The following is a 16,693-nucleotide window of genomic DNA, read 5'->3' as shown; positions in this document are numbered from 1 at the left end:
AATTCTTGGACATCATCTGGGAGTGTTGGAATTCAACTCAATTCTGACACTGTCTACCTAAGACATCATCAGATCCCACAGGTTAAGGGTTCAGTGCTATAAGACTGGCCCCCTCCCACTTCAGGAACTAGCTACAAGTCCAGATTGTTACCTATACTTCTGACTGGCTATAAATTAGAGGTTCCTATGTCCTCCTCCTTGGGTTTGACTAATCTGCTACAGAGGCTCACAACTCAGAGAAGCATTACTTAATAGATAACCGGCTTATTATAAAAGGATACAACTCAGGTACAGCCAGGTGGAGGAGATACATACAGCTTCCATGTTCTCTCCCATTCCCTAAATCTCCACTTAGACACCCAATCTAGAAGCTCTCCAAACCCTGTCCTTTTAATTTTTTTTTTTTTTTTTTTTTACGAAGGTTTCATTATATAGGCACTATTGAATCATTGGCTTTTGGCAATTGATCCAACCTCTGGCCCCTCCCTTCTCCCCTCTCCTGAGGGCAGGGGGTAGGACTAGAAGTTCCAACCCTCTGATCACCTGGCTGGTTCTCCTGGCAACCAGTCCCATCCTTAGGTGTTTTCTAAAAGTCACCTCATTAACATAGCAATAGACACCTTTGTTGCTCTCATCACACAGGAAATTTGAAGGGTTAAGAGCTCTGTGAAACAGGAGGAAGACCAAATATATATTTATTCATAAATCACAATATCCCACCAGGTTTAATACTTACACTGTGTACCTCTCAGGATCAAATGAAATAATGTGATGATGCACGAAACATATCAAAAGACCATACAAATGGAAGTCACTATTAGTGGTACACTTATTTATTACTTGTTGGTCTATTCAACCCAAGAATCTAGCTTTTCCTAGAATATCAACTACATGAGGAGCAGGAAAACATCTTTCTTCCTCCCACTGGTGAGTAAATGGGTGAATCTCCTCATCCATGCCCTGAAATCAGGACTGGAAAAAGAAATTCAATTAAATATATTTCAAACGGAGGAAATAAATTTCAAAAGGGAGATTTCTTCTAGAGTCTTTAAGTGGCCCAAATTATTAATTAGATGGTTAGAATAGTCTTTTTGACTTTAGATTTCAGTGCATTATGATTTTTTAAATTACGTTTATTTATTTTTGAGAGAGAGAGACAGAATGAGTAGAGGAGGGGCAGAGAGAGAGTGGGACAGAGGATCTGAAGTGGGCTTTGTGCTCATGTGGGCCTGATGTGGGGCTTGAACCCACAAATCATGAGATCATGACCTGAGCTGAAGTCAGAAGCTTAACTGACCAAGCCACCCAGGAGCCCCTAGATTTCAGTGCATTATAAATTATACCAACAGGAATTATACAGTGCCTGATACACGAGATTCTAACCCAATACCTTCTATCTTTTATCCTCATTCATTTTCACCCTCCGTTTATTAAGGGTTGACTATGCCAGGTACTAAGGGGAATACAGAAGATGTGTGTGATGCAGACATATACCCTTGATCCCCAAGCAAAGATGAGACACTCTCTCCTTTCCTTTCTGAGTCTCTCAGACACCCTGTACCTGCTCTCTCTCTTCAATAAATTTCAATAAACTCTGCTCCCACTTCGTCACTGCTCATGTTTGATTTCTATCCTGCATGAAGCCAAGGACCCTCTTGGCTTGTCCTGCGAGATCCCCTCTGGGTCTTTGGACCTGGCGGGCCTACATCACTAGTACAAATCTTATAGGGTCCTCGTGAGGATAAAACAGGTTAATGTGAACAAGGCCCCTGGCACAAAGTCAGATAAACTCAATAAATGTCAACAAATATCAGGGATAGGCACAGGAATAGGAAGAAGCCTCTGAATAAGGAGACTACAGACCGGATACTTTCGTTGTGGTTCTGCTGCACTAATTTGCAGCACAACACTTATAAATTTCACTGACCTATGGCTTCCACAGCTTGTAAACTAGAAGGACATAGTCCTCAGGACCCCTTTCATTTCTGATACCAATTACAAGTTCAGGGGTACCCCAGACAACTCTTAGAGTCAGTAATTTGCTAGAAGGACTGACAGAACTCATTGAGAGCTGTTATATTCATAGCTGCAGTACATCACAGCTGAAAGAGTCAGATTAAAATCAGCCAAGGGAGGTGATGCATGGAGCAGAGTCCAGGAAAGTTCCAAAGATGGAGTTTCCAGTTGCCCTCTCCCAATGGAATCATGGACAACACCTTTCTCTCTCAGAAACAACATGCAACAATATGCACAGGATATTGCCCAGCAGGGAAACTCACCAAAGCCTTGGTACCCAGAGTTTTTACTGGGGCCCCACAGTCAACTATCCACATGCTTGGTCTGTCTCCAGCCTCCTGAGAGATCCAGCTGATACCACAAGACTCCAAGACTCACTATAAGTCACATTATTATATTTCCTGGCATGGTCCAAAGTCCCCAAGTAAACAAAGACACTCCGATCGGCTAGGACATTCAAAGGGCTTAGAGATCACCTGGGGGTGGGGGGAGGGAGGGCATGAGAGGTAGGGAAAACCCATGCCTCAATTTGGTCAGGGTTAAAGTCTTTACTATATACTATCAAAAACTGAACTTTCAGCTCTAACAACCTAGACTAACAGTTTTCAAACTTTTATCAACTGGAACCTACAAAAAGAAATGAATTTTTACATGTCGACCTGAACACATATGTTTCAAAAGATAAATACTTACCCTTTCGCAATATAGAATGTAGGCTGATATGTTATTTGTTTTATTTTATGTTACTTTATTTTTTATTAAATTATTGGTAACATTCCACTAAATTGATCATGACATGAAACACTGATCTAGAGCAGATCCTGTGGGCCAAATCCAGCCCACTGCTTATTTGTATAAAAATGGTTTTATTGAAACGTAGCCACACTCTTTTGGTTATCTACTTTATTGTGTGTGGCTGCTTCCATATTGGAGTAGTTGCCACAGAGATAGTATAGCTTGTAAAGGCTAGTATAGTTACCATGTGGCCCATAAAAGAAAAAGTTTGACAACCTTCCATCTAGTGTACCAATATGACTTATGACCTCAGGAAAATGCATTTATACTATTGCCTTATGGCCCTCTTAATATATGACAAATACATAACCTTACATCCAGTTTTTAGTTTATACAAATACATGATAATGACACAAAGTTTAGAGTACAGGCTCTCAAGTAAATTTTGTAAAGGAAAGTCTCTAACCATTGCTTTGAAAATGTCCTTCTAAATAGGATAAATTATCACATATTTTCAGAGTTAGCTACCAATGCAATGGATGCACTAAGACTGTAAGCTCATGATTTGTGTGCCCTCAAACTTGTGATTGTGTTACTCACTAATCAAAAAGTATTTGCAAACTCTTACCCTTCCAGATAAATTGCACTCTTTCAACTACAACAAAGTATGAGGAATTATGTGAGAAACTTCAGGCATAATAAAAGAAATCAGAAGCCTCAGAAACAGTGGTCAGGATTAAAGAGAAGGAGTTCAACTTTAGTAAGAGAAGTCTTATGCCAAGAAAAAAATTCCAACACAGACAAATACCCAAAGAAGTATCAGTAGAACCCTCTAAAGTCCAGATTCAAGCAGAATGTTCAGAAGAATTAAAACAAGTGCAAATCTGGGAGGTGACTGTAAATTAAACAGCAAACCGAATTCTCTGGATTTCTCTCTGATCACAGCCATCTAAGATAGAACATTAGGAAAAGACTAGAAAGAAACGCAGGCTGCCAGAGGATGAGCAAGGAGTGGCATGATATTTTTAGTTTCTGAAATATTGGCAGGATTGGCTTATAATAGCCCTTACCCTCAACCAGACTGGCTGGTCAGTTGCTGGGAATAAATCTTGTGACTTCTCAGAGGTTGGCTCCATTGAAAATGAGTCCTTCTGCATGAAGAGGTCAGAGGATTGCAGGAGGCTTTTCTATTCTGTAACATAAGATGAAAAGGGCATAATCAGAACCTCAGTCTTCCACTTCCTAGAACTTGTTGTTTTTATAAACTGAATTAGTAAAATTAATTTTCAAGAGGCTGCTCATTTTCTCATGCAGTTTGGATTTGCCACAGTAGCTATGAGGATTTGTCAAGTTACTGAAACTCTCTCAAATTCATTTTGATACTTCTCCTCCCACAATAGATTTCTAATCCACCCCTTCCTAATTTTTTGAATTACTAAGTGTGTGCCATGACTATCCCACGTTTTGCCTTATCACTGGAACCTTCTAGCTTTTATTCTAACAAAGTGTCTTTTCCCACATATCCCTAGGTTATTCCTATTGGCTTCCTGTTGCCCCAGGTCAAGGCCAACATCCTCACTCAATGTGTTGGATAGATTGTAAACTGCCCCTAACTTTCTACCCTTCCTTGTATCTACACCCTTTGCCATATGATTTTGCAGCTCTTACATTCAAGAGGGAGCTTCTATTTTTCTTCCCTTTGATTCTCGTTTGGCCTTGTGTCTTCCTTCACTGAATGCAGGGAAGTGATGGTGTGCTTGTTCTTTTTCTAGGCCTTAAGATACCTTTTATACTTCCACTTTTCTCAGAACTCTGCCATGCTATGAGAGCAGGTCCAGGAAAGTCTGTTAAAGGATGAAAGGCATATAACCCAGTCACCAACTTTGCCCTAGCCAACTCCCAGCTAACCAGTTAGCTCTCAGCTGATCCATTGGGTGACTACAGAGGAATCAATCAAGCTAGCTGTGATCAAGAGAACAAGGCCCTTATAAACTGACTGGTAGACTCATAAGCAATAATAAATATATTGTCTCATTTATTATTTATTATTTATTTATTTATTTACATTTTAGTTTATTTTATTTTAGAGAGAGAGAGAGAGCATGAATAGGGGATAGGGACAGAGGGAGAGATAGAGAGAATCTCAAGCAGGCCTAATGAGGCACTCGATCCCACAACCCTGGCATCATGACCTGAGCCGAAATCAAGAGTCAGACATTCAACTGACTGAACTACCCAGGCACCCCGTTAATATATTGTTTTCAGTCATTGAATTTGGGTAATCTATTACCCACAATAACGGAAAAAGCATTTCAAAGACTTTTTTTTCTTTTTTACCGAAGACAGCGTGTCCAATTAACTATAGATTCCTTCTGCTTTTGATTTATACATTTGACAAATGCTTTTAATCTGCTAAGTTGCACTCAATAAGTGAAATTTCCCTTAGTTTAATACTTTACAAATTATTTTCCTTCATTTAAGGTATTGTGCCTCATCCATGAAATGTTTCCCCCAAAAGGTAGAAAATGTCCTAGTCTTACTGTAATCATTCACTTATTATCCTTTTTTTTCTCACTAAATCCACTTACACTTTGTACATAAATTGATTTAATTAATTGGACTTGATAAATGTCACTACCACTTGTTTCGACTGCCAATTCCTAGAATGCAGAAAAAATATTGGCTGAACTTGTCCAAGAGTGTCATGTTTATAGGCCCTTAACCCATTTGTTGAATCAAATTAAAACAAACTATTTTTAAATGTCTAAATTATTCATTGTCCCAACTGAAAAATCCAAACGTTAATAAATATTAATTTATTCTGCCTTATATCTTTTATATTAACGTACGTAAATAAGACTCAGCTGAAACCCCAATTGCTTGTGATCTTTGAAAGATGAATTAAAACAAAAAAAGAAAAAAAGTCAAGTCTCAGTATTTGCAGTTAAAGAGCACCCACATCCATGTTGTGGTGTTTCTTGCTAATGCATAAATTCAGTTATAAAGATGAAACATTTACCACCAACGGCCTTTGAACTGTTCTTAAGTAATCAGTGACCTATGTTAATATTTACTGTAGTTTTTAGACTATGTTTTCAAAGTATTTAATATATGTTTAAATGTTTCTCTCCTCTCTTCATTTTTCACTTTTAGATTGGGACACATACAGGTTTCAATACTATTTCAAAACACTCAATAAGCCAAGACCAACTCTCTTTCTCTCCTTCCGTATGCTACACCAAACAGAGCTACAAAAGTTTGAATGAATACACTACTTCTGCAGGATAAATATTTTTTTTTACATATTTATAGTTCATCTGAATACTTCCACATGGGATTTGAAGATATTTACTGATAAATGCTGATCAATATGAAAACATGAGAACCTTTTATGGATTCAAACAGCTCTACTCATAGCATAGAGAATCCAGCCTAACAATTCCCAAACCAACTCTGGTTAAGTGGGTCATTAACATGGTGTCTCAGGCTGGCAGGAAGAAGAGGATGAGATGACATAAGCTAAAGCCTGTAGCTAACTTTATTAAAGAAAACATCCAAGTTTTTTCAGAGACTGAATTTGATCACTTAGAAAATATTCTTAACCGGGGCGCCTGGGCGGCTCAGTCAGTTAAACGTCCGACTTCAGCTCAGGTCATGATCTCGCGGTCCGTTAGTTCGAGCCCCGCGTCGGGCTCTGTGCTGACAGCTCAGAGCCTGGAGCCTGTTTCAGATTCTGTGTCTCCCTCTCTCTCTGACCCTCCCCCATTCATGCTCTGTCTCTCTCTGTCTCAAAAATAAATAAACATTAAAAAAAAATTAAAAAAAAAAAAAAGAAAATATTCTTCAGTACCTGTACGCAATTCTCTAGGGCTGTGATTTAATAATTTTGGTCCTTACCGAATGTAAGTCCTTACAGAGTCTGATTTCTTTCTTCTAGATACTCTACCATAATTTATATAGCCTCTATCAGATAGATTCCAGTACTAAACTGAGAGATTACATTAATCAGCAAATGAGCAAATGCTATTTGGTATATAATTTGAGTTTATCACTGTTATAAAAATTTAGGGTGTGATATGATTTTTACTAAGAAAGCAAAATTCACCCACTTGGTACAGGTTAAAATTTTTATGTTAGGCTGTGATTACAGGAAACCAACCAACTCGCCCACCCACCAACCAGCCAACCAGTAAAAGCAACTGAAATAAGCTACTGTAAAATGCTATGTCATACATCGGGGCTAAATATTTCTGAGGTGATAGGAGCTGGCTCTACACGTGCCAAAAACCACTTCAGAAAATGGTTGAGCTAATAGTTCTTCTCATTCTGCACATATATATTGGCTTGTGTAAGAGAGGCAGTACTGCATATTGTTTAAGGCACAGTCTGTGTTGCCAGTTACCAGTTACAATAGCTCTATGACTTTGTGTAAATCATTTTCCCTATATATAAGGTACTTGTGAGGATCAAAAGACATAATCTATGTAAAAAGGCTTACTCCAGTGTCCAAAAAATATTAAGCATTTCATTTGTGTAAGCTATCATCATCGTTATGCCATCATCAGCGTCATCAGTAAAAAGTAGAAAAAAACACTTTCCTGTTATCCTAACCTATACATCATAATATACTCTGTAATTTCCGCCTACATCTGATTAATTATAATTTCTGTAAATCCCATGATGTTAAAGACTTTGTCTAATTCACCACTATATCCCTTGGGCCTAAACCAATACGTGGCACATAGAGCTCCAAATATTTTTGGTTTTTAATAAATAAATGCATACATTTTTATATATGCCAACGTGAATTATTTTTCATGACTGCTAGTTTTACAAAGATCTTTCCTTCCATTTTAAGTGTAATTTTTGCACAATTACTTTAAGGTCAATTTCTGAAATTTATAAATCACCTGTTTTAATCCCCCTTTCCTATTATCCTGTCCAATGAAGTTACGTACTCTTTAATGTCAGGTTTAAAAAGGAGGTCATCACTTAATGTATGTGTGAACTCAAAGGAAAAGGAAGAAATGACATTAATGAGTCTCTACATTCTCCTAGTGCCGGTGGATGGTTTTTTATGGTCTGTGGACTCATCTCCTCAGACTGAATGTAGCCCAGATGGAAAAGGTGCTGATGATGCCCTGGTCTTCCCTGGTCAGGACAGCCTGATACACAGAGCAGGGTATCAGGGTTCATTCTAACAGGAGATATCCCATAGCACTTTCCTTCCATGACCATCCCTCTCCTCCCTATTAAATGAGAAATACCTTCTGATTAGTCCCTGCTCTCCTAGACTGTTACAAGTAGGGGCTTATTTTTCATTGATTATCATCCTTCTAAGACTCATTTATAATGAATATAACAGACTATAATAACTATTATTATTAATATTTTTGTCTTATCAGGATAAGCTGAATAGATCAAAATATACTATTAGATCATGTTAACTATACAAACTTGTTTCTGATTCATAGGACATTAATACCAAAATACACTTACTCACCAAATCCTAAACATAGTAAGTATAAAACTTGCTTCCATTTGTTATTTTTAAATTACTTTTACTTTTTAAAGTAGATAATACATTTACAGGGTACAAAAATCAAAACTTTATAAAATTACTATTGGTTTCCTGTATAACCTTAAAATGTTCCTTCAAACAAATAAAAGCAGATAAAAATGGGTACATGAAAAGATGCTCAACATCACTAATCATCAAGGAAATACAAATGAAAACTATAACGAGATATCACCTTGTACCTGTGAAAACAGCTTTCATCAGAAAGACAAGAAATAACAAGTGTGGGTGAGGATGTGGAGTAGGGAACACTTGTGCACTGTTGGTGGGAATGCAAATCGGTGCAGCCACTACGAAAAACAGTAACTTTGAGTTACTCAAAAAACTGAAACTAGAACTACTGTATGATCCAACAATTCACTGCTGAGTATTTATCTGAAGAAAATGAAAACACTAATTTGAAAAGACGTCTGTACCCCCATGCTCATTGAAGCATTATTTACGATAGCCAAGATATGGAAACAATCTAAGTGCCCATTGATGGACAAATGGATAAAAATGTATTATAATTAGATGGAATATCTATAAAAAATGGAGTATTATTCAGCTATAACAAAAGAAGGAAATCTTGCCATTGCAACAACATGGATGGACCTTGAGGGCATTATGCTAAGTGAAGTCAGTCAGACAGAGAAAGACAAATACTACATATAATCTTACTTTTTTATGGACTAAAAACAACAACAACAACAACACCCAAGCTTATAGATACAGAGGTAGTTGTAAGAGGCGGGGGCTGGGGTCATTGAAATGGGTGAAGGTAGTCAAAAGGCACGTGAAATCACACTTTAAAAATACAGGAAATCAAAGAAATGCAAATTTAGAAAATATCAAGACACCAGTTTGCATCCAACATGTAAAATAATCCATCTTAAAATATCATGTACTAGTGAGCTTGTAATGTAGATTCTGCCTAGAAATAGGAAAACCAATTTTGCTAATTTAATGAGTTCATAGAACCTGAGTCTCAATACACAAAGCATAGTCACTATTTAATCAGATACCAAATGATTAACACAACTATATACTTGGAAGAAATTGAACCCATGATTTAAATTCTACTTAACAAAGTCCCACTCACTAAAGGTTACTTTTATAATAAACCCAAATATATAGTTGCTATATTTTTCATTTTCTTCCTAATGCAAGCTAATAAGTTTTTAGCAGTTGAACACTTGAAAATCAAGAGGATTTTATTATACTTCTACATGTTTGCTGAATTACTATGATGAAACAGTAAGAAAAAAAGAACAGAATTAGGTTTAGTGCAAACATCTATAAGATTGGAGATTTATTAAGGAAAAACCAAAAGTGGGCTAAGCTGTCATCTGGCTGAAAGTACATGAAAAGTCAAGGCTAGGACTTGGAGGTGTACATAAATGGATAGCCTTCTAATGCACAACTCTCAAGAAGTTACAGGATAAATGTGTTGATCTGGCCCTCCATGAAGGAAGCAGGCGATCTGATCTGACCAAGAACAAGAATAGATGCTTGTTTCCTCATGCAACACAAGAAAACCCCATGACTTGAGAGAAATGAATGGCTCATTAAAGTCAGACTTCCTAAGCCCCAAACTCTTAAAATCTCAGGCCACTTTAAATGTGAAATGACATTCCAATACTAATTGTTCTTTGGCTGTTGGAAAAATTATGCCTTTACTGTTCTTAAATCTCATCTTGGAGTAGATCATGCTTTGGGCTAAAATTATCCCTGGGTTCTCAGTAATCCCAAATGGCGTCAACACTTGGAAAACAGAAGGAAACTGAAGGAAATAGTCCCTGCTCTTGTTTTGCTGTAACCTGCTCTTTCAAAAGCCTGGAGCATCCTGTTCCCTCTCAGAGAGGGAAAGAAAAGTAATTTTAGAGCGAGGAGGTTGCTATGCTTTAGGAAGCTGCTAGAGGTCACAGATGCCTCTCTGGTTTGATAAGGTATGGGTCTAGGCAAGAGAAAAAACCTAGTCAAGGAGAAACCTGGGTTTCTGGTGTCACATTTAAAATTGCAAGGCAAGGTAACAACTAAGCCCATTTGAATGGAACTAACCTGTAAGGGTTGTGCTGGTCTTTCTTTTGGCTGAAACCTTGAGCAATTTCCATTCAACAGAATGGGGGTGGGGGGAAATGCTCAAAGAAGAAAGGTCCCTTTCTTTGAGGTCAGTGCTACGGGTGCCTTCATAAAGTACTTGAGTGGGTCATGTACCTTGGTGCATTGCACCCAGGGGTTAAAACTATAGCAGCTACCATCCTTCCATGAAATGTTAAGCCATGGGCCAGAGAAGGTTATTTGCAACACCTATCACTGACAAAGGCTGAATGGTCAAACTATGTGAAGAATGCCTACAGATTGATGAGAAGTAAAAGCTAATTTTAGAAAGGGAAAAAGACTACCTGGTCCCTTTGGAGGAGAAGAAAAGGCAGTATGGTTGGCCTGGGCTTGCTGGAAAAGGCTGGTTAGAGTAGGTGCAGAGCCAAGTGTCCATGCCAATGCCACAGAGCTGGAGTGTCGCCATACCCAGGACCTGCAGATCTTGTGGGAGATGCAGCTCCCCGAGGAGGGACATACCAGTGCTGACCTTCCGGGTATTTCTCCAGCACCCCAAACCTGGCCCTTTCCCAAGGCCACTATTGCAGCAACACTTTGAACAAGATCTGCCTGATGATAAACCTGGGAAGCACTAAAGTGGCTCCTGACTCAGAGACTCCAGCTCCTGTCAATGTTAGGAATTCTACTCACTCCGTTCCCTAAGAGTTACAATTAGGTAAAAAACATCCCAGGAGTCAGAATTCAGCACGGTAAACCAACCGAGATTTGAAGTAGAGAGAGCTGGATTGGAGACCTGATCAAATCATCTAAACTTTTGATACACGTCCCAAGCACGTGACAGGTTAAGGGGAAAAACATAAAAGTAAATGCCAAAAACAAACACAGAAACAAAACAAAGAAAACTAAAACACTTTTTAAATCACCAACAGGCATTTTCCAGAGATAAAACTTTATTTAAGGCATCAAGCAATACACTGAAAAGAGGTGAGTCACGCACAAGTAATGTCCTTATTTCCATAATTGTATGTTTGATACTCTCTGCCCTCTTGAAAAGGGTGTGTAGTTAGCAAAGATGAGAAACAGTTTTTATACATAATCATATCAATAGAAGTGTTTAAGAAAGTCTTTAAATTTTGTTTTTCTTTCTTTGAAAAGAATTTTGGTTTTATTTCAGAAAACCAAAACAAGCTAGTTCTTCTACTCAGGATGAAATTTCTCTCCAGTTATTTATGAAATAATACAGCTGCCTTTCTCTTTAAAAGGATTCTTGTCTTCTGGAATTCCTTTTACAAGAGGATCCTCTCCAGAACGTTCTTCAATGTAGTTCTTTATTTCTTCAGAACATTTAGACACCTTAAGAAGAAAAAAAAAGAATGAATCAGGTCAGGATCATCTACACTTTAGTGAAATTAATTTAATTGAGTACAGCCAGCACTTTAAAAAATGAAATAATATGAAAATATTAGCACAAAGCATGTGTAATACATATGCTACATATGAATGACACAGTCTAAAATACATTTCTCACTATGGTGAGGGCCAAAAAGTTTGAAAGTCACCATATTAAACAGATCATCCCCAGCAATTTCTACCCATTGTGCCTCATATGACTTCCTGCCACTGCTAAAATACAATTATGGTGTATCCATAATATTTTAGGAACTGAAACATACCCCGTTTTCAATTTCCCATGCTAATGAACAGGTGCAGTAATAGATAATCCCCAAATGTTTTGGGCTGCATCCTGCCAAAATTCTCACTTATTATGGGCGTGTGCCATGTTCTGCAATTTTACAAAATGATGGAAACACTGGAGAAGGCCTGATGCTGGGAAGGTGGAGGTTGCCTATTCATACCATTTGTGTCTCTATTCAGAATCCCTTCCCACTGCTGGAGGGCAATGATCACAACAACAGATTTATCTGAGGTTTATTAGGCTTATCTGAGACTCTTGTGTTTATGTAATTAGTTGAAACTTTTCCTACAAAGGAGAAAGGATTGAATACTTTCCTCAGAAACTCTATCCTTTAGAAACAGGTTGCATGAATGAGTTTAAAAAAGAAAAAGGAATAAAAAGGAAAGGAAAAGAAGGACTAGTGTCTTAGTGAAGGTCTGCATGATGAATAAGAAATTAGAAGTAAAAATTACAGAAGCTCTAGCAAATTCTAATATAGACTTCTTAGCCCTAAGAAACTGTTCCCATTGAGTTTATAATCTAGATTAGCAATCTTCAAATTGTTTCAATGGTAATCACTAAAACACGTTTGCATAATTATCCCCAAATGCATATAATTATAAATAATATGTAATTATTTACTTATAAATAAGCACAGATGCTACTGTGTTAATACATAATGCATAATTATAAAACATAAACTGGAAACTGTCAAATGATGAGGCTTAAAATCTAACCAAAAGTAGAAATTGTAATATCTTACTCCCATACCCCAAAGATTCTTTGCACACAATGTAAAGACCACTGTTCTAAAAAATTAAAACTAGCTGATGTAGTTATATGACTTAAAATGTGGAGAAATAACCATCTATTCAAGTGCCACCCTCTCAGGTGACAATTGCTTTTATTTGTTGTTGACATTTATAGTGCATGCATTTTATGTGAATTGTCAGAAGTACAGATACAAGTATCCATAACCTGGGGTCTGTCTCCCCAGAGCTATTTGTGGATAAGATTAGAGTTCCCCCAAATTGTGTCTTTCTTACAGAGGCTTCTTCATTAAGTTTCCGAAGAGATCTGCAGCCTCTGAAAGTGAATAATTACTCCTCTGAGCATTTCCTTCCACGATCAAGAAGATAGGTTTGAACAATTAGCTGGAGCCAGAATTCAGCCTGTGAATTTTGTGTCCTTGGCCTGAGCAGAGCACACAGCTCAGACATGTACAATTTATTGACAGAATAATGAACTGGGCATCAGAACACATGTGTTTCAGTAAGTGCTCTATTATTATTTCTGAGGTCTTAAATAAGAAGGTGGTTAGCCTCCTTGGGATTCAGTTTTTTATCCTTAAAAGTGAAAGCACAGAAGGATCTCTAAGAACCATAATGTTTGTATAGCACTAATACTCTATAATTCAAAGTGTCTGATAACATATGTTTGAGTATTATTATTAGGATTTAGACACCTCTCCTTGTATCCCCTAAGGCTATCCCTCATGTTTTCTTCGCCCTCGGCATACACTTGGAGTTGGAAAACAGATCCAGCAGGGTGTGTCCTAAAGAGTGGAGGTGGGGAGCTGCCAGGGAGGAACAGGGTAATGAATGATACCTTTAATTTCCACACAGTCAGCTGCACCCAGGCTCCTGCCCGATTTCTAATTTGAAGCTTAAAATACCTAGAAGACATTTGTCTCTTTTTCTCCTGTAAATTCTGCACACTCTGTTACTAGGATATTACAACTTTGTACAATGCTTTACTTCAGTATATGCAACTGTTTAATATGTAACCTCTACAAAGCAGTGTGTGAAAAAAATCTAAGTGGCCAACACATACTGCACTGTGCCATCCACAAAATGGGTCCCTTAAAGTTTCAATAAATTACCCTATTGTTTGGGTCTTATAACTTTGTTTTTTTTCCTTTAAACACAGCAGTATTTTTAAAGCAACAAAAACTTTGAACAAGGATAGAAGTAACTTTGCACTCCAAAATCTAGGAAGCATAGGGATTTGGAGGTTAAATTTGAGAAAAGAAATGCACAAAGAGTAAAACTCAAAAACACCTGCATCTTCCAATTATTACTCAAAATGTTCATCCTGAGTAACAGGACTGTGTCATGAATAGATTTACTAAAGTAGAGCAGGAAAGCAAGCGAGCATATTTACCATACCTGCTTAATTTCCATTTTTTCCTTAATTTTTTCTAGTATTAAAGCACAGAAAAATGAAATTAATTTATTTTTATTTTTATTTTTTTGCTGGGGAGAAAGGATTAGAGCATTTCCTTTAAAAAATATTTATCCTAAAACCTATTCCCGGACTACAGGTTGCCTGATTGAGGAAAAAAGGAAGAAATGCATGCTCACAATACCAGTAAGAAATTGAAGTAAAATTTACAAAATCTCCAACAAATTTCAGTGGAGACTTCTGAACACGGAGGCATATGTTCTCACTGAATTTGTAATCCACTTTAGTGGTCTCTAAGATTTTTAATCATGATCACTAAAAAGAGTTTTCAAATGCACATCAGTATATATATTATTACTTATATATAAGTGTAAAAATGCTGTATTCGTTCATTGTGCGCCCTTCTAAAACAAAGTGGAAAGTATAAAGGGATGAGAGTTACAAACAAATAAAAATAGGAATTGTAAGATTTTGTTTCCAAGCCCAAGTGAACTGTTCATTGCATACCTCTGGAGAGGCCTCCTGAAATTCAAAACTATGTAATTCAAATTACCTAAATTGTGATGAATTAAATAGTGATAAAACAAAAACACCTTTAAATACCAGTCTTTCCCTTAATGAAAAAGATCAAGGAATGAAATAACCATCTGCCTTCTTCCTATAATTTGAGTTTTTAAAACCAACTAACAGCGGGCAGAATTTTTTTGTCCATGGTCCCCCATGCTAGGCTCAGATGCTCTGACAGTTGGCTTTGAATTAACTCATGGGATCCTTGCGCTCTCCTTTCCCTCTTGTGATTTCTCCACATCAACTGGCAGTTGCCAGGTACAACCAAAGCCCCACTTCAAGAGACGCTGGTGGGGGGGCGGGGAGGGGTGAGAAACCAAAGAACAAAAAAGCTGTACTGTTTTACTGTAACAAACCAGGCAAAACCACCCTTGGTTCATTTCAGAGAAGGGAATAACATTCTGGGACAATTTACCTGTTGCCTCTGCAATTTCACTTCTTTGCGCAGTTGCTCAACTTCCATCTTCAGCTTTTCCTTTTCTGGCAAATCTTCGATGTGAAGGGCCGGCATTTTCAGCCCAGAGCTGGGCCCGAGGACTGCTCTGCAAGTGGAGTGGCTGAAGTGCGGCGAACCAGGGCGCGTCCCCAAGTAACTGTGGTGCCCGCGCACCCCGCCCTCCGGCTCAGGACGGGACCGCCTCCCCGAGGTGGCCCCCAGAGCCCTGAGCGCTCAGCTGTCCCCGGGTCTTCTCCACGTGCTGGCCCTGCCCAGCGCCCTGGGATCTCTCTAGGGCTCCCACGACCCCGGGTGGCCGGGCCCTGCGAGCCCGGGGACGGTAGAGTTGGGAGGGAGCCTGAGAAGCTCGGTGCTGCGGGATCTCCGGGCGGGATGCTGGCCCTCTGCCGGCTCCCGAGTCGGCCACGCCCTCGCGGGACCGGCCAGGGCTGCGGCTCGAGGGTTGGGGCTGCACTAACCCACTTTCCTGGAGAAACAACTGTAAAGTTTTACTTTTTGTTCCTTTTTTGTTTTGTTTTGTTTTCCGTTTCCAAGTCACATCCGGGTTTTGTTTGTGAAGCAAGAAAAGGAGGACACTACCCTGCAGGAAATAACGACCCTTCACCTCTCCAAGAGTTTCAAAAATATACAGCATGTTCCTTTTCCCCAGTTAATATACATGTGTACTGTGGGAAATGCGAACGCTTAAGAAAAGGCCCAAGAGGAAAGTGAAACTGACCTGTAATCTCAGAAACACCCACCACGTCTGTTGATGGACCCAGTCGGTTGTGTGCCTGATACATATTTACACATTGGGGGATCGAGGAGTCATTGGGATGTGAATATTGTTTACAACTTGCAGGACCATTTTCTGGCAATCGTCTGCACCCTCCACAGCAGAGTTTTTGTTCTTTCTTTAGCGGAGTGTTTTGTAATGATTTAGTGGACACGCGGATGATACTAGAGAAGACAGAAGCAGCAGTCTTAAAGTTCTTACCAGAAAGTATTTCTCCACTCCCTATCAACCAAGGATTGGGTGACTGTTGACACCATGGGTCTTGAATTCCTGGCTCCAGCACCTTTCTGGACATAGGCAGCAGATTCACTAAGTATTGGTTTCTCCACTATCTGCAAAGCAGTATTCATCTTGCTGCCAGGAAAAGTGTCTGCTATGACAAATGCTTACCTGCAATGTAAGGTTTCCCTTGACTATAAACTAAAGCCTTCTTAATGATGGTCAACAGACTAGAAGAAAAATAAAGCATTAAGGGTAGGAGACCTTCCCAGTCAGATATTTCTCTTTTTGGAGATATTACCTCCTGCCTACAGAGCCAGATTCAAGAGTGGTGGCATGAACTGAGTTTTTCAGGGCACTTGACCTGAGACACCCATTGTCACTCCCTGTCTTGTGAGCAGAGGTTTTGTTTGCTCACAATTTCTATGTTCCACCCACTTATCTTCA

At 38.7% G+C, this 16,693-nt stretch overlaps 1 protein-coding gene across 1 annotated transcript; it reads right to left on the bottom strand.

The window, feature by feature from the left end:
• Positions 1-11,301: 11,301 nt before the first annotated feature.
• Positions 11,302-15,717, bottom strand: GNG11 (G protein subunit gamma 11). Its single transcript, XM_007076698.3, has 2 exons — positions 15,211-15,717; positions 11,302-11,722 (listed from the first exon to the last, which is right to left on the bottom strand). Exons 1-2 carry the CDS (start codon positions 15,304-15,306, stop codon positions 11,597-11,599), a joined length of 222 nt encoding a protein of 73 aa, XP_007076760.1. The 5' UTR covers positions 15,307-15,717; the 3' UTR covers positions 11,302-11,596.
• Between the last annotated feature and the right edge of the window lie 976 nt (positions 15,718-16,693).

Source organism: Panthera tigris, chromosome A2, assembly GCF_018350195.1.
Source record: "Panthera tigris isolate Pti1 chromosome A2, P.tigris_Pti1_mat1.1, whole genome shotgun sequence".
Classification (NCBI taxonomy): domain Eukaryota; kingdom Metazoa; phylum Chordata; class Mammalia; order Carnivora; family Felidae; genus Panthera; species Panthera tigris.
Note: the sequence above shows the minus strand (reverse complement) of the source record. Positions and strands in the feature narration are given on the sequence as shown.